The sequence below is a fragment of the Corythoichthys intestinalis genome, chromosome 14 (genome assembly GCF_030265065.1).
Source record: "Corythoichthys intestinalis isolate RoL2023-P3 chromosome 14, ASM3026506v1, whole genome shotgun sequence".
NCBI lineage: Eukaryota > Metazoa > Chordata > Actinopteri > Syngnathiformes > Syngnathidae > Corythoichthys > Corythoichthys intestinalis.
In genome coordinates, this window is record NC_080408.1 from 38,858,429 (window position 1) to 38,883,381 (window position 24,953).

Below are 24,953 nucleotides of genomic sequence, written 5' to 3' on the forward strand. Positions count from 1 at the left end.
CCAATTCATTTGAACTGGGGGACTGGCAATGAATGCTCATGTTTCAAAGCCAGCCTCTCCCAGTCAAAATGGATTAGGATCTATCGCCATCAATGGCAGCCAATGATGATGGTACCTACTCAGCAAGCCGAGTATTCTTTGAGGTGGTACTTGCAGAAAATGTTGGAAAATCAAGGCTAACAATCCCAACTGCTACTCCACATTTAGAATGATTCATCAAGTCCTATTGCATTATCAACTTATTGTATGCCACCACTTCTTGCATGTCAGAAACAGACATCAGAGCCTTCAGTTGCTGTTTGTCTTCAGTACAGTACTGAAGTACTGACAATACTTGAGTGTGTATGTGTGAGAAACATCAGCGGTTACTTACGCTTGAATAAAAAGGTTCTCCTGAAACACAGATGACATCTTGCTCCTGAATGGTCAGAATATCTTTAGCCAAGTGCAGTCGGATATTAAACGGCTCCTCATTACCTTCTTGCATCAAATAAATCCCAGTCTTTGTCTGCGAACATTGGGAGAGATAACATCGTTCATCAGGGCTAAATTAAGTGGCCATGAAATGAAATGTCGACGAGGCCTCTGGTGGCGAAATGAACATTGGAAATTAGGTGGTTTTGCCGGTGTGTGTCATTGCCTTTGCTTTGCTTGTTGATGCACATAAGCACAATCCTAAAAGGAGAGACCTTTCATGGCCTTAACACGCATTAAGAACCAGTGAAATTGAGCAAGCCCTGTTGTCACATCTTTGCATTACACAAGCAGCAGGACTGTTTCCAATCCCGCATTTAAACGCGCTCATTTGCATACATTTGCATTCCGCCACCGCTGCCCCTCTTTGGCTAATTACGATGCCTGTCTGCCCTTGACTTGAAAGGGTCTAAATAAGGAAAGCACCTTCACCTGTCAAGGCCGCTAAGAGAAAAGGAGCCACCTGCGTCAGCATGCTTGTCACCAGTCATCCGTTAACAAGGCCGCATCGCATGCGTACAATACGTTAGCTCCACTGCAGGTCAGTTATCTTTCACAAGTAATGAGCAGCGCAGAGGAACCAGGCCTCTGCACCCCGCAGCTGCAGCGTGACGGATGGAATCAGTGAAAGAGAGAGTGTGCACATTTGCTAGCCTTTTTCGGACAAATGCGTGTATGTGCGTGTGTCGTTAAGCAGGCAGAAAGAGGGCAACGCTCGACCCAGTGTCGGAGAACGTCTCATGTGAATCAGCGCCTGTGACCTGTGCTTGCGTTCTTCCTAATTGGCCTCATCTTTCCTCTCATCATGTGCCTCGACATACAATCATTAGCCACATCATCAGCTGAAATCAGCATACCTACCCTTCCAACATGCTGTACTATAGCTCATTTACTGCCATTGACGTCCAATCCATTTGAGCTGGGATGGCATGCAATGATCAGTCACCATTTGCCATTTGCACTATGATATTTGTATGATTGCAAACTTATACTTTAAGGAAATATACAAACTAATACTCACAAACTCCCTTAGAAAGGTCGCTAACCCAGTGTGTGACATTATGCTTTAAAAATGACCGAAAAATGAGTAACTAATACCACCAACGACAAGGAAAAAAAGGTAACAGAGCTTCATTATGTTATAACTGCTTTAATGTTATTTAATAAATTAACTCATTAGCTGCCATCAATGCTAGCCATCCCTGTTCAAATGGGCTTGACGTCTATCGCTGTCAATGGCAGGTAATGCATTAAAGAGCTGTTTCTAAATCTCCGTGCCTCTTTTTGTAATAACATTAGCTGATCTGTCTCCTCTACAGCTTTGAAATCTTTCAGTGCCGTTATCGATGATAGAAATCCAATCATGTGGCTTTTTTTTCATCCTTTTGCTGTGAATATGAATTAGTTTGTCACAAATAGACTCCAATCCATACGAACTGGGACTGATTGCAACGAATGATTGGAATGGATTGGATGTCTGTCGCCGTCAATGGCAGCTACACTGCTGACCAAAAATATTAGCACCCCTGCAACTCTGTCAGATAATGCTCAATTTCTCCCAGAAAATGATTGCAATTACAAATGCTTTGATAATCATATATATATTTATTTTGCTTGCAATGAAAAAATACAAACGAGAATGGATTTTTTTCTTTTAATCGTTGTCATTTTACACAAAACTCCAAAAATTGTGCCAAAACTATTGGCACCCTTTGAAAAATCATGTAATGCTTCTCTAATTTGTGTAATTAATAGCACCTGTTACTTACCTGCGGCACTTGACAGGTATGGCAATAACTAAATCACACTTGCAGCCAGTTAAAATGGATTAAAGCTGACTCAGCCTCAGTCCTCTGAACTGTCTGAGGACTTGAGAAGCAAAATTGTACAAGGCTACAAGTCCATCTCCAAAGACCTGAATGTTCCTGTGTCTACCGTGCGCAGTGTCATCAATAAGTGTAAAGCCCATGGCACTGTGGCTAACCTCCCTATATGTAGACGGAAAAGAAAAATTGACGAGAGATTGCAACGAAAGATTGTGCAGATGGTGGATAAAGAACCTCGACTAACATCTAAAAAAGTTCAAGCTGTCCTGCAGTTCGAGGGTACAACAGTGTCAACCCGTACTATCTTAATGAAAAGGGACTCTATGGTAGGATACCCAGGAAGACCCCGCTTCTGACCCAAAGACATAAAAAAGCCAGGCTGGACTTTGCCAAAACTTACCTGAGAAAGCCAAAAACGTTTGGGAAGAATGTTCTCCGGTCAGATGAGACAAAAGTAGAACTTTTTGGGAAAAGGCATCAACATAGAGTTTATAGGAAAAAAGGAGGCCTTCAAAGAAAAGAACACACAGTCCCTACAGTCAAACATGGCGGAGGTTCTTGATGTTTTGGGGTTGCTTTGCTGCCTCTGGCACTGGACAGCTTGACCGTGTGAATGGCATTATGAAGTCTGAAGTTTACCAACAAATTTTGCAGCATAATGTAGGGCCCAGTGTGAGAAAGCTGGGTTTCCCTCAGAGGTCATGGGTCTTCCAGCAGGGCAATGACCAAAAACTCACTTCAAAAAGCACTAGTGAATGGTTTGATAGAAAGCACTGGAAAATTCTAAAGTGGCAAGCAATTAGTCCAGACCTGAATCCAACTGAACACCTGTGGAGAGATCTGAAAATGGCAGTTTGGAAAAGGCACCCTTCAAACCTCAGAGACCTGGAGCAGTTGGCCAAAGAACAATGATCTAAAATTCCAGCAGAGTGTTGTAAGAAACTCGTTGATGAATACCGGAAGCGGTTGTTCGCAGTTTGTCTAAAGGTTGTGCTACCAAGTATAAGGCTGAGGGTGCCAATACTTTTGTCCGACCCATTTTTGGAGTTTTGTGTAAAATGATAATGATTTAATTTTTTTTTTCATTCTCTTTTGTGTTGTTTCATTCCAACCAAAATAAATGAAGATATTACTACTAAAGCATTTGTAATTGCAATCATTTTCTGGGAGAAATTTAGCATTATCTGACAGAATTGCAGGGGTGCCAATACCTTACGCTAGCAGTGAAGGTAATTCATGAAACATGTTAAAGCTGTTCGAACCGAAGAAATGTTGATGTTTCCGTAGTTTCAATGTTGTAAATTATAATCTGACAAAGTGGTCAGTGGAATGATTCGTCTGTCATAATAATTGGAAATACTAGTATATTGCGCAAATTGTGAACCTTGCAACAAAGCAACTTGAATACACACTGAGAAGTAGCTCATACAAAGAGAGCTATAACAAGAATCAAAGGATTCTATTCTCTCTACTCTGCGGGTACAATTACGATTACTGGAGCATGGGGGTTGTGGACCTTCTTGCATCTCTTCTAGTAGACCTCAATGCTGCCTGGCATATTGTGGCACCGCATGGCATTACACTGAAGTGATACGACTCTAAATTCATAAAGTAAAATACTGTGAAAAAATCATTTAAAGGGCCACAAATGATTAATTGTGATATTGCACGGATTGAACTAAATAATGAAATAATTATATTCTTGTGTCAATTTACTCACAAAACATCTACCGCCATCAATGTCAGCCAATGAGTTAATCTGTGTGAAATCTGGGGCTGTTTGATTGAACAGAAAACTGCCGTGAACACAAAGCTTTCATTCTGTTGTGTGACTGGCAAAAGATAGCACCGTTTAATTATACATTGTGCCATCTTGTGAAAGAGAATTTCATTGTTTTGCCTGTCATATGTCACGTCAGTGCAAACTCTACAATTGTTTGGGATTGCATATTCTACATCCAAAATGGCCAGATATGAGCAAGTGACACATAGTGCCAAATAATGGGAATCACTGTGGAATGCTGAGCAAAAAAGGTCTTGTTTTCTTCTTGATTACCTTCCAACCTTTTTTAATAACACTTATTTTGACATAAAAAAAGTAGAGATGGATTCCGCCTTCGTTCATCTCAGTTCATTGCTTCAGTCAAACATCCATTAATGGGGAAACCTTATAATAATATTTTTATTTAACTGCTTGTATGCCAATAGTTGCGTCTCTTGGGTGGAGGTGAGTATATGGCTAGGTTTAGACCGCAGGTCTTAATGCACAAATCTGATTTTTTATGTGGGACAAGTTGTATAGAAGTGGACTATTTCAAATCCAATCTAGGTAACTTTGTTATGTGGTTAAAACCTGACCTCGGCCACATTTTTCCAGAATGTGGCTGCGGCCTGAACTCTCCAGTCTCCCAAATCGAAATTCATGCAACCATTACGTCAGCAAAGAGCAAGAGAGGCAGGTAGGACGGCAGCGATGGAGAGATTAGGGTTAGCGCCAAGCCAAAATTCGGCCTTCAGGCAAGAGGCGAGCTTGACCACATTAATAAGAAAAAAATAAAATGAAAAAAAAAGGATTACCCTGCGAATGCTCGGTTTTCTTTCTGTGCGCCAAATGAACAATATTGCAATCTTGCTTACATGGCTGAGCGGGGCAAAACTGACCGTATGTGTGTGCATCATGCACACACAGTGCGTGCATGTGCTCTATCAATCCATATAAACTTCGAATACAAGGCTAACCAGGGATTATTATTATTATTTGTGTCCTCTTTTTGGAACTCAAAATATGATCACCCTAGAATGACATAGAGCCAGCATGGGTAGTCATTTGTTTTGATGCTTCTGCACATGTAGGTCAGTTTGCTCAGCGCAGGTCGGACTGCGAATTAGTGCGCATGCGTAACACTGAACGGGTTAAAAGGACAAGGGCAGTCTGAACGGGTACGCCAAAAAAACAGATATGAAAAAAAAATCTGAATTAAGCATTAAGACCTGCAGTATGAACCTAACCTATGTGTCTATAATACCATACGCCAGTGTGAAGTTTATGGATTGATGAAAAGCAGCCTTTATGAGCGAAAATACTATTAATATAATAAAAATATAATTGTCTTTCTGGACATTTGATTGTTTCTTGTTACTCTGGGCCCTGTTAAGCCCCTTTAGTCCAAGTCCCCAGTTGTCATGGTAACTATACTGCCTTCGGGCACCACAGTTATGTGGCACGGTATATAGTCGCTTTATTTCATATTTTGATGAAAGTGCCAAGCTGTCATGTTAATACTATGCCTTATAAGTGTTTTAAAATTGAAAACAAAATATACAGTTTCAAATAACTGCCAAGCCCTATTGAACTACATTGCTAATCAAAACAGCAGTACCTACTGACGCAAATAAACACTTTCTTAGATTGTGTAATTGTAAAAGAGTTTTGTTAGTGTTAAACTTGGGTTTAGGTCATGTGAGGATAGGTATCTTTAACATGGATTCAGTAGATGGACGTGTGTGTGTGTGTGTGTGTGCGTGTGTGTGAGTGTGTGTGTGGAGGGTGGGGGTTCAGTGTTTTTGCATGTGTGTGAGATGAGTCACCCCGCAATAGTTGTGTGATTAGAAGCAATTTATTTGTTTCACTCAACCGGGCTTGATTCATGGTATTTCTGGGCATTTTTCCATAAAATTCCTTTCCATTTTAAACAACACTTTCACTTGATATTACAGTATTTGCAATCTTTCACTAACACTGTTAGATATTGTTCCAAAAATAAAGAACTCCTGCTTAATTGATGCTTGGGCCACATATGCAGCACATATACAAAATAGACAAAATCACCCGTCCAGTATTTGCAGGAATGCGATATATATACACTGTATATATATATATTTTTTTTTTTCTTTTTTTAATTTTATATATGCAGTGCCTTGCAAAAGTATTCGGCCCCCTTGAACCGTGCAACCTTTCGCCACATTTCAGGCTTCAAACATAAAGATATGAAATTTAATTTTTTTGTCAAGAATCAACAACAAGTGGGACACAATCGTGAAGTGGAACAACATTTATTGGATAATTTAAACTTTTTTAACGAATAAAAAACTGAAAAGTGGGGCGTGCAATATTATTCGGCCCCCTTGCGTTAATACTTTGTAGCGCCACCTTTTGCTCCAATTACAGCTGCAAGTCGCTTGGGGTATGTTTCTATCAGTTTTGCACATCGAGAGACTGACATTCTTGCCCATTCTTCCTTGCAAAACAGCTCAAGCTCAGTGAGGTTGGATGGAGAGTGTTTGTGAACAGCAGTCTTCAGCTCTTTCCACAGATTCTCAATTGGATTCAGGTCTGGACTTTGACTTGGCCATTCTAACACCTGGATACGTTTATTTTTTAACCATTCCATTGTAGATTTGGCTTTATGTTTTGGATCATTGTCCTGTTGGAAGATAAATCTCCGTCTCAGTCTCAGGTCTTGTGCAGATACCAACAGGTTTTCTTCCAGAATGTTCCTGTATTTGGGTGCATCCATCTTCCCGTCAATTTTAACCATCTTCCCTGTCCTTGCTGAAGAAAAGCAGGCCAAAACCATGATGCTGCCACCACCATGTTTGACAGTGGGGATGGTGTGTTCAGGGTGATGAGCTGTGTTGCTTTTACGCCAAACATATCGTTTTGCATTGTGGCCAAAAAGTTCAATTTTGGTTTCATCTGACCAGAGCACCTTCTTCCACATGTTTGGTGTGTCTCCCAGGTGGCTTGTGGCAAACTTTAAACGAGACTTTTTATGGATATCTTTGAGAAATGGCTTTCTTTTTGCCACTCTTCCATAAAGGCCAGATTTGTGCAGTGTACGACTGATTGTTGTCCTATGGACAGACTCTCCCACCTCAGCTGTAGATCTCTGCAGTTCATCCAGAGTGATCATGAGCCTCTTGGCTGCATCTCTGATCAGTTTTCTCCTTGTTTGAGAAGAAAGTTTGGAAGGACGGCCGAGTCTAGATAGATTTGCAGTGGTCTGATGCTCCTTCCATTTCAATATGATGGCTTGCACAGTGCTCCTTGAGATGTTTAAAGCTTGGGAAATCTTTTTGTATCCAAATCCGGCTTTAAACCTCTCCACAACAGTATCTCGGACCTGCCTGGTGTGTTCCTTGGTTTTCATAATGCTCTCTGCACTTTAAACAGAACCCTGAGACTATCACAGAGCAGGTGCATTTATACGGAGACTTGATTACACACAGGTGGATTCTATTTATCATCATCGGTCATTTGGGACAACACTGGATCATTCAGAGATCCTCACTGAACTTCTGGAGTGAATTTACTGAACTGAAAGTAAAGGGGCCGAATAATATTGCACGCCCCACGTTTCAGTTTTTTATTTGTTAAAAAAGTTTAAATTATCCAATTAATGTTGTTCCACTTCACGATTGTGTCCCACTTGTTGTTGATTCTTGACAAAAAAATTAAATTTCATATCTTTATGTTTGAATCCTGAAATGTGGCGAAAGGTTGCAAGATTCAAGGGGGCCGAATACTTTTGCAAGGCACTGTACATATATATGAATTTGGCACTCGTAAAAGCAGAACGGGAGAAAAAAATAAATACCCTCCATTCCCAGCGATTGATTAAATGCTACCAACCTCTTCATTTGAGGTCTTGAAATCCATGTGCTATCGTGCAGTGAGGGATGCTGCAGAGGAGAGAAACACAACACAGTTATAGAGCGGCTGCAGCAAAAGCCCATATCCAATTTAAACTGGCTTTGTTAGCAGCAATAGCAATCACAAAGGAGAAGAGATGTTCATTGAAATGCTACGTAAAAACTCAGGAGATGTCTTATTCAAACAGTAGAAGAGCATATACCTCCAAAACAGATGCATGAAATATGCATGCCAAATATTTACAATGCGTGGCAAAACTCAAATGTAATCATCCAATGTAATTATCATATTATATACTATATCATCCCATTTTTTAAGCACACAAATTAGGTATAGATTGACTTTGCAATTTTCCTATGTTCTTTTTGCATTGATTTAAATTTCACTTTTTGATTTGAACTATTAAAATTAATCAACCTTTTTACTCTGCTCTAATGAAATAATCAGTATGTTAAAGGTCATTTATAGAAATATTGCAAATTTAAAAGACTGAACTGTTTAAACAAGTTTAATGTCGTGAATAACTTCAAATTATTTATTTTATTATGTTTAAAGTAATTAAGTAAACATATGACTAGCTCAAAGAAAATAATTCACTCACTGACTTACAGTGGTATGTAAACGTAACTTAACCTTTTGGAATTTTTCACATTTCTGCATAAAATCCCCATCAAATGTGATCTGATCTTTGTCTAAATCACACAGATGAAAGTACAGTGTCTGCTTTAACTAAAACCACCCAAACATATATAGGGTTTCATTTTTTAATGAGGATAGCATGCAAACAATGACAGAAGGGGGAAAAATAAGTAAGTGAACCCTCTGCCTATGGAGACTTAAAGAACAATTGAAACCAAGTTTTACCAAACAATTTGTCAGGTGTGTGCCCAATCAAAGCTGCCTTGCCCACAATAAAACACACACCTGGTATGAAATGTCTTGATGAGAAGCATCGTCTGATGTGCATCATCGCTCGGTCAAAAGAGCTGTCTGAAGACCTGTGATCAAGGATAGTTGATTTATATAAAGCTGGGAAAGGATACAAAACCTTCTCCAAAAGTCTGGATGTTGTCTACAAATTGAGAGACTTTGGCACGGTTGCTTCTCTTCCAAGGAGTGACCGTCCACCAAAGATGACACCAAGAGTTCAGCACAGAATACTCAGAGAGGTAAAATAGAACCCCATAGTGTCTGCTAAAGACTTACAGATATCACTGGCACAGTCCAATGCACACATTAACTATACTGTATGTAAAACTATGGCCAAGAATGGTGTTCTTGGGAGGACTCCACAGAGGAAGCCACTGCTTTCATAAAAAAATTGCTGCTCTTTTAATGTTCGCAAAAAGGCACATGGACACTTCACAGACATTTTGGCAAAATATTTTGTGGACTGATAAAACCCAAGTTGAATTGTTTGGGGGTAACACATAACGTCATGTGTGGAGGAATAATGGAACAGCCCCACCGTGAAGCATGGTGGAGGGAGCATCATGATTTGGGACTGTTTTGCTACCCCAGGGCCTGGACAACTTGCAATCATTAATGGAACAATGAATTCAAAGTTTATCAGGATGTTTTGCAGGAAAACCTGACGCCGTCCGTCAGACATTTGAAGATTAAAAGAGGATGGGTTCAGCTACAAGACAATGATCCAAAACACAGAAGTAAATCAACTTCAGAATGATTTGAGAAGAACAAAATACACGTTCTGGAGTGGCCAAGTCAAAGTCCAGACTTGAACCCCATTGAGATGCTGTGGCATGACCTACAGCAGTTTTTTGGAGAAGAATGGGCCAAGATTAATCCTGATCGATGTGCCAGACTGATCTGCAGCTACAGGAGGCGTCTGGTTGAAGTTATTGCTGCCAAAGAGGGGTGGGGGGGGGGCACAAAATATTAAATTTGATGGTTCACTCACTTTTTTCCCCCTTCTGTCATTTTTTTGCATACTATCCTCATTAGAATATGAAAACCTATAAATGTTTGGGTGGATTTAGTTAAAGCAGACACTGTTTTTTCATCTGTGTGATTTTGACAACGATCAGATCACATTTGATGGTGATTTTATGCAGAAAATGTGTGGCCATTGGTGGACGTTGTATTCTTTTAAAGGGATAAACAATACCATGATTATGTACATCTCAGCCGAAATAATCTTGTATAATTGAGTGAAAAGACACAACATTTTTTTTTTCCATGTGTAATAGTGGAGAAATTATTTTAAATAGGAATACATTTCCTAGAAGTTGGCAAAATAGAAATTTTCAGACATTTTCTAATGCCTTTACTATATTAGCCAATCAAATGCAAGTATTTTGGATTGTGCCGCATTAGCTACCCACTGTAGTATTGGAGAAACACAGTTTAATGGACTCACGAGTTGAAGCAGACTTCATCTGAGTCTCAGACGGATAAGGGAGAAAGAAAACAATTCATTAAAAAAAATATTTGTGGTTGTGCAATGATTTGTTTGTTCATAACATACAGTACTGTATATCTGGTGAAAAGTGCAAGGGTAAAAAAGTTTAACTTCATCTAACGCATCTATAGTGTTTTGCTTCTTTTGAAACTTTTCTCCCTAGAATGAGAAGAGAGTAACCTCCGGAGAAAAGCGGAAACCGTGAAACAGCAAGGAATAATTCATGATAGCAAAAGGTGAGAATAAGGTGTCCTAATAAATGTTTCAATCCATTTCTCCCCATATTTAGAACATCTTTTCTTTTGAACTGTGGTGAGGAATACTGTCGCCATTAAAGTTCCACAGCTGCCACATCTGAGCTTTGTCTCATTTGCATAAAGCGGCCTCGCTTATTTTTAATCAGACATGACTGCCACTTGACTCGATAACCGGGCTCAGAACACAAAAAGCGACTCTCGTGTGCCCCCGCCGAGGGACACTCACTTGACTAGAAAGGCCCCCAACTGTTTTGATGTGGAGATCAGGCCATCGAACACCCAGATGATCCCAGATCAGAGTGGCACCACTGCGAGGGGGCCTGTCCACATCCCAGATGGAACCTCGTTCGGCGTTTTGCGGGGGAGGGCAGACCTCAAGGCGTCATTCCGGGGCCACTCGCAGGTGAGGAGCTGCAGAAATAGAAAAAGAGCAAATTCTCCTGTGAGAAAACAAGACTGAATGTTGCTGATTAAACACTTTAGATTGGGTAGGATGGGAATGGATGTGGAAGCAGATGCAATTGTCGGCTTCAATTCCCCACACAAACAGGAGATTTCAGAACAAGCATCATTCTGGAGAGAAATGCCTGCCTTGTCATTTCATGTCAAAATGCAATTAGCTCATATTCTTGTATTTTGTAAGAACATGCGCAACTGCTCGTTAGGATGCGTTGCTGGCTGCAGGCCACTTTTCTGATGAAACTCAATGTTGCTACCAGCGTAACTCCTTTACAGAACAAAAAGTATAAAAATTCAAATATAATCGTTGGTTCCGAGCTAGAGTGAATTTCGTGCATATACTCTATCATCCACCTCTGATTATTATACAGCAAGAGAGGCCTTATTAGAATTTGCAAATGTACTGTATACGTCCGAGTCCCATCTGGATCAAGAGTGAGCGATCTGCAGAAGATCTGAGGAGAATAGAAGCTGTAAAGTAATTCCGTGACCTTCACAAAACAGCCCAGGGACTCACTCAAATATTAATCATGTGTTGAAGTCAAACTCAAAAGCTTTCTTACAAGGAGGTTACATCCTACCTCGCCTGTTGCAAAAGTAACACTTGTATTTTTTTCATCAAAGCTTAATTAGGACTAAGCTCTGCCGCAAAATCATTGGGGTCTTAGTCATCTAATGGGTCTTATGACCCGCATGGTTATTAATATCCTTGGAATACGGTGGGGCCTCTACATACGAAGTTAATTCGTTCCAAGACCTTATTTGTAAGTCGAAATGGTCATATGTCGAACAGGATTTTCCCATAAGAATACATTATAATTCCATTAATTCGTCCCTGAAAACCTACACTAAATCCTTAATAAATGCCGCTGGTACTATTACAAATAGCAATTACACAGAGCAAAACAAAAAAATTATGAATGAAAATCGGAATCAAAATATAATAATAGTAATAACAACAATCATACATGCAATAACGTAACGAATCGCATTCTAATGTGGCGGATGTGCTTTGCGTGGTGAACCTGAACGCACCGCATGGCTGACTTGAGAGGGGACATTTTATTTTGTTCACCTGCGACCGACAGTAGGCATGTTGTGTTGCACAAGTTCTGAAATAAATTATTAAAAACCTGACAAAGCTGGCGATTTTTTTTGGCGATGTTAGCACAATAATAATTGTCACCTTAACTTATAAAGACTGGCAAACAGAGGTCGGAGGAGAACATCAAGACCGTAGACATTTTACCGCCGTATTGTCGAGCCAGTTCACGGACGGCACACCACGCTAATATTTTTCTACCATTTACCATCTTCATTTCAATTGTAAGCCTCACCGTTTTCTTTTTTTCACCACCTGCACTAACATTATTGGAACACATGTTGATTTCTCTCACAAAAAAATCCGCCGTGCATCCGTCTTGCGGTAAAACAAAAAAACTGCAGAGAGTTTATCGTTGGATTTAGAAACAAATTGCGAGTCAAATTTTATGTCAGATGGCGAAAAGATGTGTCGAAGCGATCCTATGTAGACGTACCACTGTATTTAACAAGACAAATATTGTGTATGTTTTTTTACCTTTTTCTATATTTAGGTGGCACTACAAAACGACAAAGCAACTTGCACTTTTTTGTTTGTTGAAGGTGACTTTCTTTAAATCCAAAAGTTCAATTAAGAAGCAATTCAACATAAACATTCTTTCCAAAGAAAAGGTCAAGTGTAAAGCAGTGCTGTGCAAAAACAATTTAATTGAGAGTTGTTGTTTTTTTTGGGTGGGAATTGCCCTGCTGTTTTTGTTCTTTGAATATTTTACTAACCAATGGCTGCCAATGATGGTGACAGATGTCCAATCCATTTGAATTGGTATACAGTCCTACCAGTTCAAATGGATTGGACATCTATCGTCTGTCCCTATTACTAGTCCTAACCCGTATATATCCCATGCTATTTATCGTAGCCAAATACCTAACCCATATATTAACCCTGATAGCCTTAATCTAAGTGCCAATCTACAGTAAATACAAGCCACAACCCCTATTGAGCTGACTGACGAGGAGAAAGGATGTGCTTCTACGGTCTCATTAATGAGTCACTGGGTGTTCATTTGTCTTATAAAGGGATAAAAAGTCATTTGTTGTAATCCTGCAGAAACTAAGCTCCTGAATCATACTATCCTAACGTAGAGTCAGCTACTCAATAATGGGATTGCAACAAAAATAACAACAACAACAGTCTTAAATTCTCATACGTTGAAGTTTATAATGGTTTATTGATTCAGGTATTAATCATTGAATTGGCGCGGGCGTATCTGGCAGCTGAATAATAATGAAGTTCCTCATTGGGTGTAGAGTACTGCAATGCAAGGGCGTAGGTTTGCATAGGGATGGTAGGGACGTAACACTACCAACTTGACAGGATGCTCAAATTGTTCTCACCAACATTTAAGCAACCTTATTTGCATTATATAATGACTTCAGTTATATAGGTAATTTAGATTGTCTTCCCATATGTGGTAAAATAAAATTGACCCTGCCATTATGACGTGAATTATTATCATTATGATCGGACTTACATTTATCCCTTTTCACACGCTGATCGTGCCGGTGTATTTTTTGCCCCCTCAAACGAATGTTTGATTGGCCGACGAGTGACTTGCATTTATTTAAAATGTATTTATTTTCCACATTATTTATTTAAATAGATTTTTATCTGTAGCCTTTGCAGAGATTTTTTTTTTCAGATAATCGTACATTAATCATAGTCGAGGTAAAAGTTTTCATTTCAGGCCCCATTTTTATTCGTTTTTGTTGTACCCTGACTAAGAAGATTTTTTTTTCCTGTTGTATTTATTTATTTTGACAATTTTGAGTGGTCTTAAAACCAATGCTTATTTTTTGCATTGCTGGAGATTACTAACAAGTGTGTATTTATTGTGTATGTTAATGTAATTTAATTCACTTAAACCAATACACACGAAAGTTATTATAAGTTAATATATATAAGTTAATATAAGTTTATTTTGCATTGGTTATTTAGCCTATCAAATAATTAGGTTCATATTCATGAGAAATGTAGCCCTGACCCCCGTTCACCCATTCTGTTCGGTCTTATTACAGTTTTTCTCAATTTCTTCGGTACATTTCTCGGATCAGACTTCTCAAAACTACTTGTTCAATCCTCACAACATCATATCACTAGTGCACATCAAAAAAGCAGTTTCTCATTCCTTTGAGCAAGTTGCAGATGTCTTTGTGGATTCATGCAAATGATTTTGTACAATTCTCTACATTCTACATTATCAGTTGCATCTGCCACGATAGTCAAAATGGATTATCATGGGTCTCTATTGAATAGTCTTACCACCCACAACATCTAGTAATTATTTCATTGCATAAGCCTTTACATGCAAAATGGATCAACATGTTGAATATGTCAACATGTTTGTGCTTATTTCGGAGCATTTTCATTCCTTATTTTATGTAACTTATTTTAACCTGCCAACAGTTGTTATAGTTTGGGACAATGTGGATTTCCACCACACCAACATAATCAGGGAATGGTTTGCAACCCACAATACAATGGTAATGAAGTTCGTACCACTATACTCCCCATTCCTCAATCTCATAGAAGATTTTTTCTCCACGTGGAGATGGCAAGTGTATGATCACCAGCCTCACAATCAGATGACTCTCCTGGATGCCATAAATGCAGCATTCAGTGACATCACAGCAGATGCCTGCAGAGGCTGGGTAACGCATAGAAGATTCTCTCCACACTGTATAGCAGGGGTCCTGAAATACAAATCTTGAAGGGCCACAACTGTTTTTTTTTCATACAAGCATGGGTCAATTTTTTAATGTCGGTCAAGTGCAAGGCAGGTCGAAGGTGGTAAAGGTGGTTTTCTTTTGACCAGACAAAAACTCCATGCACATTCTGATTAAATAAAAATATACAAAACATTTTCCTTACTTAAAATGAAAAAAAATAAAAGATAAATTCAAGTACATTGTTTACACATGTACACTAAATAATTTACCAGATCTGTCAATAAGGTGCAGACATATTAATTATTGACAGTAACTTTAACTGTATAACACTGCTCAATGAGAGAAAAGGCATTTGGGGGTCACAAAGCTGTTTACTCACATCATCAGCCAGTACTTCAGTGCCTCTTGTAGGTGATGAATCTGAGAACATTGCTGCCATCACTTCAGTCATACACAGTGGCGGACTTGGCAATTTTGGGGCCTAAGGCGGACATATCCAGGGGCCCTCTTCATGGGTGAGGGGTTAAAAAGGTGAGAAGGGTGTGGAGGAAATATGTTCCGGTATGAATATATAAATATATATATATATATGTATATCTTTTTATTTATTTATTTATTTATTTATTTATAACTAATTTAGCAATTACATTTTTTTACGCTTATTAATTCACAAAACCATTTTGGAACACTTACATTTTTTTATTAATGTACAAATAATCATGTGAATAACAATAACTAATCACAAATAAACAATGAGGTCAAATACTGATAGCATTTACTAGTGCAAAAGAATGGAATGTAAACAGATTCAGAGTACTGACTTTGCCTTTCCAACATTATTTAAAACAATTCTTAAAAATACAATTTTAACATTATTATTATAGTATACTACTATATAGAATAGTAGTATAATAATTATAATAATTATTCATTGCCAATTATAATTGTCATAAAGAGTGTAATTTGAAAGCTATTCTTAGTGTAGAATCTGTATTCTGTAGTATTTACTCTAGATATAATAATATTAATTCTGAGGTATGTGGGATTAACTCCAAACATCGTTACTTATATGACCGCTAACCCACAGCTTTACTCTCAGTAAAAAAACATTCTTCGTCATTGCTTGTGGTGTCACTGATAGATTTAACTTTTTTTTCGTTAGCAAATGCTTTTAAGCAGCTGTTGAGTGTTATTGCATGACTGATTGGAACTGTACTGCATTGTTTCGCCACAGGGTGTGCTGTCGTGTATTTTATATTCGGTGTGAAGAAGAAGAAAGTTAAAAAGGCATTAGCGGCCTGTTCTCAACTTCTCCCTCGCTCACTGCACTTTGGCTCTAGATGGAGAGCACGTTCGCTCATGTGTTCGAAATAAATGATAGCGACCTGCAAAGTAGCAAGTATGCTGCAAAAATAGCGAGTTTAGTGGCGTGAAAAACACGGGAGAACTAAGTGAAGCTAATGAACAGCTAAGCGGAGCTAAGCGATGCTAAATGGAGCTAAACGAAGCTAAACAGCGCTAAATGAAGCTAAAATACTGATACTCGGTCGTCGTGGAACAGTCCATTGTAGTGCGTGTGTGTGGGGGAGAGATTATATAAATGCAGCATTCCAATGGCTTTCTTTTTTGTTTTGTTATTTATTTGTTTGGTATGCTGACATAATTATACATGACGAATAGTTGGGGGTGCTGCTGGCTGCGGTGGGGCAAGGGCAGCTGGTTGGGGGCCCCCTACTGGTTGGGGGCCTAAGGCGATCGTCTACTTCGCCTGAATAGTAGATCCGCCTATGGTCATACACTCTTATTATTTCTTCGTCAGAGTACGGCTTCTTATATTTGGCCAACATCCACGGCACTATGAGTGAGCACTCCGTTGCAATTTGTTGTTGTGTCATAGATTTAACAATAACCTTGCTTGACTCTTGATATGGGCGGCACGGTGGCTGAGTGGTTAGCACGTCTGCCTCACAGTTCTGAGATCAAGGGTTCAATCCCGGGCTTCGGCCTTCCTGTGTGGAGTTTGCATGTTCTCCCCGTGCCTGCGTGGGTTCCCTCCGGGAACTCCAGTTTCCTCCCACATCCCAAAAACATGCATGGTAGGCTGATTGAACACTCTAAATTGTCCGTAGGTATGAGTGTGTGCGTGAATGGTTGTATGTCTCCTTGTGCCCTGCGATTGGCTGGCAACCAGTTCAGGGTGTCCCCTGCCTACTGCCCGTAGTTAGCTGGGATAGGCTCCAGCACCTCCGCGACCCTCGTGAGGAAAAGCGGCATGGAAAATGAATGAATGAATGACTCTTGATATGACTGCTTCAACCTGTTGATTTCTTTCCTTCTCAATTCTGATTTAGGAGCAAACTTCTCTTCAAAAGAGCTGTGCTCTGTAACATAATGGTGTTTCACATTTTCTCTTTTTATCAGAGCAAACTGTCTTTTAGCATATTAAGTAGCCTATATAGTTAGTTTGATACTTGCAATTGGTAAAATGGACGCATATTTGTCAGTCCATTCCTCATTTAAACGGCGATTTTCATTGTCCACTTTTCTTCTCTTGGTCAACATTGAGCATGACATTTTGTTAGATTCTGTCTTCTACTGGTGGCATTTAAATAATCTTGACAGCATTCAAAGTTTAGTTGTGCCGATTGTCTAATGTTCACATTTCTAATTTTGCTTTTATGTTATATTTCCTTGTGATACTCAGTGCTGTCTTTTGCTTTCTGTATTGCAATGACATGGTCTGTCAAGACATTATAAAAACAGTAGAAACTAGTAGTAACAAGTAACTAACAAGTAGAAACTGAATCTTGTCAAGTCCCTCGTAATCTATCTTCCACACACAAAGGTGTAACTTAAACAAAATTTTCATCAAAACTTACTTTAGCACAGTGCTTCTCAATTATTTTCTGTCACGCCCCCCCAAAGAAGACGTAAATGTTTCGCGCCCCCCCAAACTCTCTGCCGCCACTGTAAATAGTATCATTTGTCTATAAAATTAATATTATAAATACGCATCTGCCTAACATTGTGTCCTTTTTTTCTAATAAAGAAAAAAAGTAACATAGATCAACTTATAATAAAGTATAACTTTATTAACATTGTTTTGTTTGTAACAGAGAAGACTTGACGTGCATCAATTTGCCTGAATTAAAAAAAAAAAAAAAAAAATCGCATCCAAACTAAAAAATACACTCAAGGTAAATTTTTGACCATTTGATACAGAACAATAAAATGTAATAAAATCAGTAAATAATAACAAATTAAAATTGATTAGAAACATTCACTCAATATGCCAAAAAAAAACAAAAACTGAATAAAAGAAAAAAAAAAAAGTGTCCTTGGACAGGACAGTTTTTATTTTTGCTGCTCACAGTATTTACCTCCTTTGCAATGGTGTGGAGTTATTTTGCAATGAACATGCTAACAATGCTCATTGGTTTACTGATGTAACACTGACAAAGCAGGACGATTGTTGGCAATATTCGGCACGTTTTCACTGAAAAAATCAAGCGGCTTAACAATGAGATTGGGGTCTAATGTCTTTAAGTGGCGTCTTAATTGATTTGGCTTCTGGCTGTCTGCTATAATTATTTTTAGACACAGTAAACAGTAGTCAGTAGTAGAGGCAGCTTATGTGATGAATGTGAGCCAAAGCTCATATAGGAATAAATGTCCGGTCTAAAAAATGCCTCTCATGTTTCCGAATACAAAGATTAAATAGACCTTTTGCTGCCTTTTAAGTTGAGTGAGCGTAACTATTTTTTCTTTTAACTCGCACTCCATCAGATATTTGCAGCGCCACCAACTTTGCTAGAGCCGTGATGCCTCTGACACAATGGAGAGGAAATTGGCTGAATGATGCAGAGATGGTACGCGGGACAGCTCCATCTCCGAGACTTGATGATGAATGGCCGTCGTGTGTGGAGACGAAGCAGCTGTCTATGTGCTGCTCTAGAAAATCAAGTTTTACTGGAAAATGAACGCTGGCTTCAATTCCAGTGTGTTTTACTTCTTTGAGCAAACAGTGTGTGCAGAGCATCATTGCAGCTATTGGCGTGCTTTGTTTCCGTCTACATGTTTCTCTGCCGCCCGCTGAGACAGATGACGCTTGGATCGATCATTCGGTGGAGATGGAGAAGAAGCATCTCGTCGCATTTTCAATGCTTTCAGAGCATTTGTCAAAGTAAGAGCGTGTCATGAAGCTCCCGCGTCGCCCTCTCGGCCCTGTGTACGTGATGAGTGATGGGCAGAGCAGTAAATTAGTGCACTCATTTATAGGCTGAGCTCTTGGCCTTCCTGACTGTGATGCATGTCCTCCGCCAGAAGATATCAACTTGTCGCACACTCGACACAAGGTGAGGACTCTCCGAGTCAGCAGTTTCCCAGAAGACGCAAGCTCTTTTCCCCCTTTGGTTTTATTCCAGAATGTGAGTAGAGCGACTTTGCGTGATTCCAAATGTCCTCATTCACTCATCTTTTGGCCTTTTGATTCACTGCCCCTCTGTTCATCTTTAGGAGCCACCCACTTCATACACATTAGTCACCGTCTGTCGAGCAGAGCCTCACCATTCACAATACAGACTTCTTGTTTAACAGAGCTGGGAATCGCAGAGTAAATAATTGAAATGAATTATTTGCTCAAGGCAATATTAAGATGCACAACAAAAGTTTTACTGTCTTTTATTGTGCACACAAGAAAACATTATGATATTCTAGCTTTGTTAAGTATGTTTGATTATCCAAAGATCTATTATATTTTTAATTTGAACACATTGTGGCCTTCTAAAAAATTAAAGGCATTTGTTTCCTCATTTTTTCTCTCACCAAATCTTTTTTTTTTTTTTTTTCAAAGTCAGTGTGAATAATTGCTTGTCTGTGTGTTCCCTGCAATTGGCTGGCAACCAGTACAGTGTGTACCCTACCCGTCATCTCAAGTCAGCTGGGAGAGGCTCCAATTCACCTGGTACCCTAATGAGAATAAGCCACATTGTAAACGGATGGATGGATGGATGAAATCAGTTCGTTCACGCTTAGTTCATTATAACAAAGAGAAAGTTTGGCTAACAGTGTTGTCTTGTCCTGTTAGGGTTTGGTCTGATGTTTTTTTTGTGTGTGTGTGTCTGTGTATGATAAAACCTTAAAAAAAAAAAAAAAAAAATTAAAACTATTAATTAAGACTAAATTAATTGACACAATGGACGCCCAATCAATTTTCACAAGTAGGATGAGTTAAATCTCAAAAACATTTCACTACAAATTCTGTCTTTAAAATGTCTTTTTAAATTATTTAAAACAGGTTGTAGGTACAAAACAAAGTAAAAGTGACAGATTTTTCCTGAAATTCAGCATGTCAACAATTCAGAGGCATTGCATAGGGACAGTAGGGACAAAAGAACACCAACTTTTCAGGATGCTCAAAATGTCCCCACCAACTTTTAAGCAACCTCATTTGCATTATATTAGGAGTGTCTTTCCATATGTTTTATAAGGATAGAATTGACCATACCATTATTAAGTGAATTATTTTCATGATGTTCAGACTTACATTAACCCGTTCTCACTTGCTGAATGTAACGGTCCATTTTCCCGTTTCCCGGTCCATTATTTCTAAGACATTTTAAGACGTGTTCAGGTGCCTGATGAAAAATATTGAGGTTTGGTTAAAGCAAAAGGGGCTAAACAGGAAATTGAAAAGGCCGTTGTCATTTTGTCTCACCACAAATTTTGAAGTCATAACTTGACAGATATACAACATATCTGTGCCAAACTTCCCATGCTTGTTGAGAGTTGTACTTTGAAGGGTCCGGTAAAGGTCATTTGCATCAGCTATACAGCGCCAACTAGTGGCGACAGAAAGGAGTTTTAAAAAAGGCCTCTCCATTTAGGTTTTTTAAACGCAGAGCAATGAAATTTGGGGAGTCAATATGTTGTGCAAAACTGCTCCAAAAAGTCTATTGCACCCATATTCCAAACCCAACAGGAAATCAATTTTTTTGATTGAATGAGAATTTTTTTTTATCGATTTACAGAGTGCACATTTGAGACCTTGTCGCTGACGGAGTTAATTGGATTGTCCTCAAAATTGGTAAGACTGTTCATGAGACATAAGAGATCTAAAGTTTTCAAAATGGTGAGTTTTCATTTATATGCCTGACCTGGGCAGAGTGCCAAAGTCAGCCATTTTTTGGCAACATGCCCAATTCACTAAATGACTAATACCTCCCTCAAACAAGATTGAATCTTTTTTAAATCTGTCATGTATGTGAAGTATCCCAGCCTGAACATGACTGCATTGAAATATTACCCATTAGGCCTGGCACCCCCTGCTGGGAACAGGAAACGCCTTTTTTTTTTACTAGACAGGCTCCTCCTGGAAGGGAAAAAAACCTCAATAAAACGATCTCAAATCTGAATCAGGGGAGCCTTAAGACATGTGTTCAGGTGCCTGATGAAAAATATTGAGGTTTGGTTGAAGCAGAGGGGTGAAGGAATGTGGAAAATGACGAGGAAATAACTATTTTCTCTCGCCACAAACTTTGAACAGCGATAACTTGGCAGATATATAATTTATCTGTGCCAAACTTCCCGTGCTTGGTGAGAGTTGTACCCTGAAGGGTCCTGTGCGGCTTATTTGCATCAATGCTACAGCGCCAAATAGTGGCAACAGAAAGTCACTCGTTTTACTTCCACGTGTCCAGTTCTTTTCAGGTTTGTCATTGGAGTTTCAAGATCTTTTGTAATACTAAATTTTAAGGCCCATGTCCACATGTCTGTCTGTTGCCATGACGACCCTTTGTTCGCCATTAAAAGGATATTTTTTCAGGGACTTAGGCAGCTTATAGAGCCACGGACTGTTGCACGATTGGTCGAATTGACCCAATTAGAAGATTCATTTTGGTTTTGAGTAAGAGTGCGGCCACTGAGTAGCGCCTCCTTTTTTGTAGGACCCTCAGGTTATGCTGTTATACCATCCCTACCAATGTTGAGACCAAACCTATGCCCTTGCTACAATTGCATAAGAAAAATGTGAATATACTCTATTGTAATACTGATATATTGTCTTACTGTAAGCAAGCATCTGATACTATGACAGATGATGGTCCGTGGCTAACCGGATTGGGAGACTAATTGTCGCATCAGACACAAACAGGCACAAAGCCTTATAATATGGCGCTAAATAGCGTCCTAATTACTACACAGCATCTTACGAACAGATCCTGAGTGAAAATAAATGCATACAGCTGCAAGGCCTGGGTAGCTAACGGCGTCACACTGCGTGAAAAAGATTAAAAAGGATGAAGGTGACAAAGAAAAGCGAAGACACATCTGCTGAACTTCTCACCTTCTAAATCTATATGGCAGGGGAATGTACAAGCATTCAACCGTCCCTCAATTGGCCAGCCAATTATTTATGAAGTCAAACTGCGCTACGATTTAGCCGACTGATCTCAGGGCGTATGGGGAGCTAAATGTACATTTATTGATAATTAAAGCAGCAAGCGTGAAGTTGGGACTTTTTTACTTTTGTGCCTGAACAGCTTAAGAACTCAAATGTAGAGCAATGAATGGCTCAAACTTTTTGGTCCCGGACCAGCCATTTGAATTCATCCATATTTTAAAATACTGCATGAATACTTAATCCTGATTGGGGAAATTAGATCCAGTGAAGTGGAAGCATTTCGAAATTTTACTTTTTGTTGTTGGTTTTTTTTTCAAGAATAGAATGCGTTTAAACCACCTAAAGATGGCACCTGCATTTTGCTTTTTCTTTGGAATTTTTTTGACACAAAAGAGCAGCCTCACCAAAAGAACAGATTTTTTTTTTTTTTTAATCTAAGGTAGACTGTTCTGCTCTTTTAAGTTTTACAGTTGTTATCCTCTTTCAAATTTCTTTAAAAAAATGCAACTTATTGTGTTCTTCTATCAAGATAACCCTCCCGTGAGTGTTTTATTTCTTTTTTTAAAATCCTATTTTTACATTGTTTGCGTTTCATTCTTGCAAAAAATGATTGGTAAATGCAGAAAACTAAAGTTAGTGCACAGAGTATATGGCAGCAGCTTATACTAAACCGAAGTTAGCTTGTGATGAGTTGACAAACAACTGTTGGAACATAGAGCACGTTGAATTATTTTGTGGCCAAAGAAAAGCGCTGAAAGTCAAAATAAAATGATTTTTCAAAGCTGCCCTGCGAAAACACTTGGTAGGCCTACCTCTCGTCTGCGCAGAGGTCATGTCATAGTTGACCACCTACAATTACGCCCGTGACTTCCCCCACCCCAGCCTGCTCTCTGGGCAAAAAAGCCCCGTCTGCTCCGTGCCAAGGCCACTGCCTGCAGGTGCTACCGAGCGACGCTGAACAAGCATCAAGAGAAATAATCCAATTCTGGTAAGGAGTCAGAACCAGCGAGGGTGATTTCATTTTGTGTTGCCGATAGACGTATTATAACAATACAGATTGCCCTGTAATATCAAGTAGCACAACAAGGACCACTCATTTAAAATAACCATCACTTAAAATAAAGTACATCCACAGCTTCTGCTGGTACTGGAATCAGAATCTCATTGTAATGACGTTTGAAGCAACGCTTTGTGAATGCATCTAAAATGGGATCCTTGATAGTTTTCCCAAACTGGGCCATTGCATCGCAAACAATTATGATGATGCATAGAACATAAAGCTTGCACTCAACAGGCTACACACACACACACTAGGAGGATTGTGCCTTCATAAACACAACAGCAATCTGGGTTAATTGCTGCTCAGGGCTATTTGCCTCCTCACAGGTTGAGTAAATTGACAAAGTTCCAATTTACAGTGCACAGTGCTCGCCTTTCATTAACTCATTTGCTGCCATCGAGGATGAGACAGGTCTAATCCACTTGAACTGGATAGACACTGCCAGAACTCCCAGTCCAAATGAAATGACAAATTGTTTACATAATGTAGTTTTCTCTTTATCGGTATTTATACACATAATCAGACCAAATTCAAGCATTCATTTTCCTCCATCAAAGTCAGCAAAAAACAAATTATGGGATGTGTCCAAAACATTTGGGCGTTTGATGTATCAAAAGTCATTTTTCCCCTCGCATCTCAATAATCATTACAGTGTATCACAAAAGTGAGTACACACTTCACATTTCTGCAGATATTTATCTTTTCATGGCACAACACTGACAAAATGACACTTTGACACAAAGTAGTCTGTGTGCAGCTCATACAATAGAGTTCATTTATTTTCCCCTCAAAATAACTCAAAATATAGCCATTAATATCTAAAACCCTGGCAACAAAAGTGAATACACCCCTTAGAAACGACGTACATCCCTAAATGTCCAAATTGAGTACTGCTTGTCATTTTCCCTCCAAAATGTCATGTGACTCGTTACATGAGTGCTGTCAGCATTGTTTCAGAGATTGAAGAGGTGGGGGTTCAGCCTGTTAGTGCCATACTCTGCATCAAATTGGTGTGCATGGCTGTCACCCCAGGAGGAAGCCTATTCTGAAGACAGTACACAACAAATCCCATAAACAGTTTGCTGAAGACATGTCAACAAAGCACATGGATCACTGGAACCATGTCCTATCTGTTTAGACGAAGATTAACTTGTTTGGTTCTGATGGTCTCAAGCATGTGAGGCGGCGACCAGGTGAGGAGTACAAAGATAAGTGTGTCATGCATACAGTCAAGCATGGTGGTGGGAATGCCCCCCCCCCCCCCAATACCTCTTCAATCTCTGCAGCAATGCTGACAGCACTCCTGTAACAAGTCACAGGACATTTTGGAGGGAAAATGACAAGCAGTACTCAATTTGGACATTTAGGGATGTACGTAGTTCCCATGCGGTGTACTCACTTTTGTTGCCAGGGGATTAGATATTAATGGCTATATTTTGAGTTATTTTGGGGGGGAAATAAATGAACTCTATTATATAAACTGCATACAGACTACTTTTCATTGTGTCAAATTGTCATTTTGTCAGTGTTGTCCCATGAAAAGATATACTTAAATATCTGCAGAAATGTAAGGGGCAGAAAACACAGACAAGAAAAGCAGTTTCTGCTCTTGCAATCCTCTTTAAAAGAAACTGC

The 24,953-nt window shown here is 39.2% G+C and overlaps 1 protein-coding gene across 5 annotated transcripts in view; it reads right to left on the bottom strand.

The window, feature by feature from the left end:
• Positions 1–24,953, bottom strand: part of sntg1 (syntrophin, gamma 1) — a 74,768-nt gene that overhangs the window by 41,017 nt on the left and 8,798 nt on the right. Inside the window, exons 2-5 of one of the 5 annotated variants that reach the window (XM_057857699.1) lie at positions 10,859–11,043; positions 7,933–7,982; positions 478–508; positions 374–393 (exon numbers count right to left, since the gene is read on the bottom strand). In XM_057857699.1, the coding sequence (XP_057713682.1) occupies positions 374–393; positions 478–508; positions 7,933–7,959 (78 nt within the window). In that variant the 5' untranslated portion in view covers positions 7,960–7,982; positions 10,859–11,043. Of the gene's footprint in view, positions 1–373; positions 509–7,932; positions 7,983–8,877; positions 8,952–10,333; positions 10,687–10,858; positions 11,044–24,953 lie in introns of those variants that run through there. The other 4 variants (XM_057857698.1, XM_057857696.1, XM_057857695.1 and 1 more) reach the window with 4 other exon arrangements.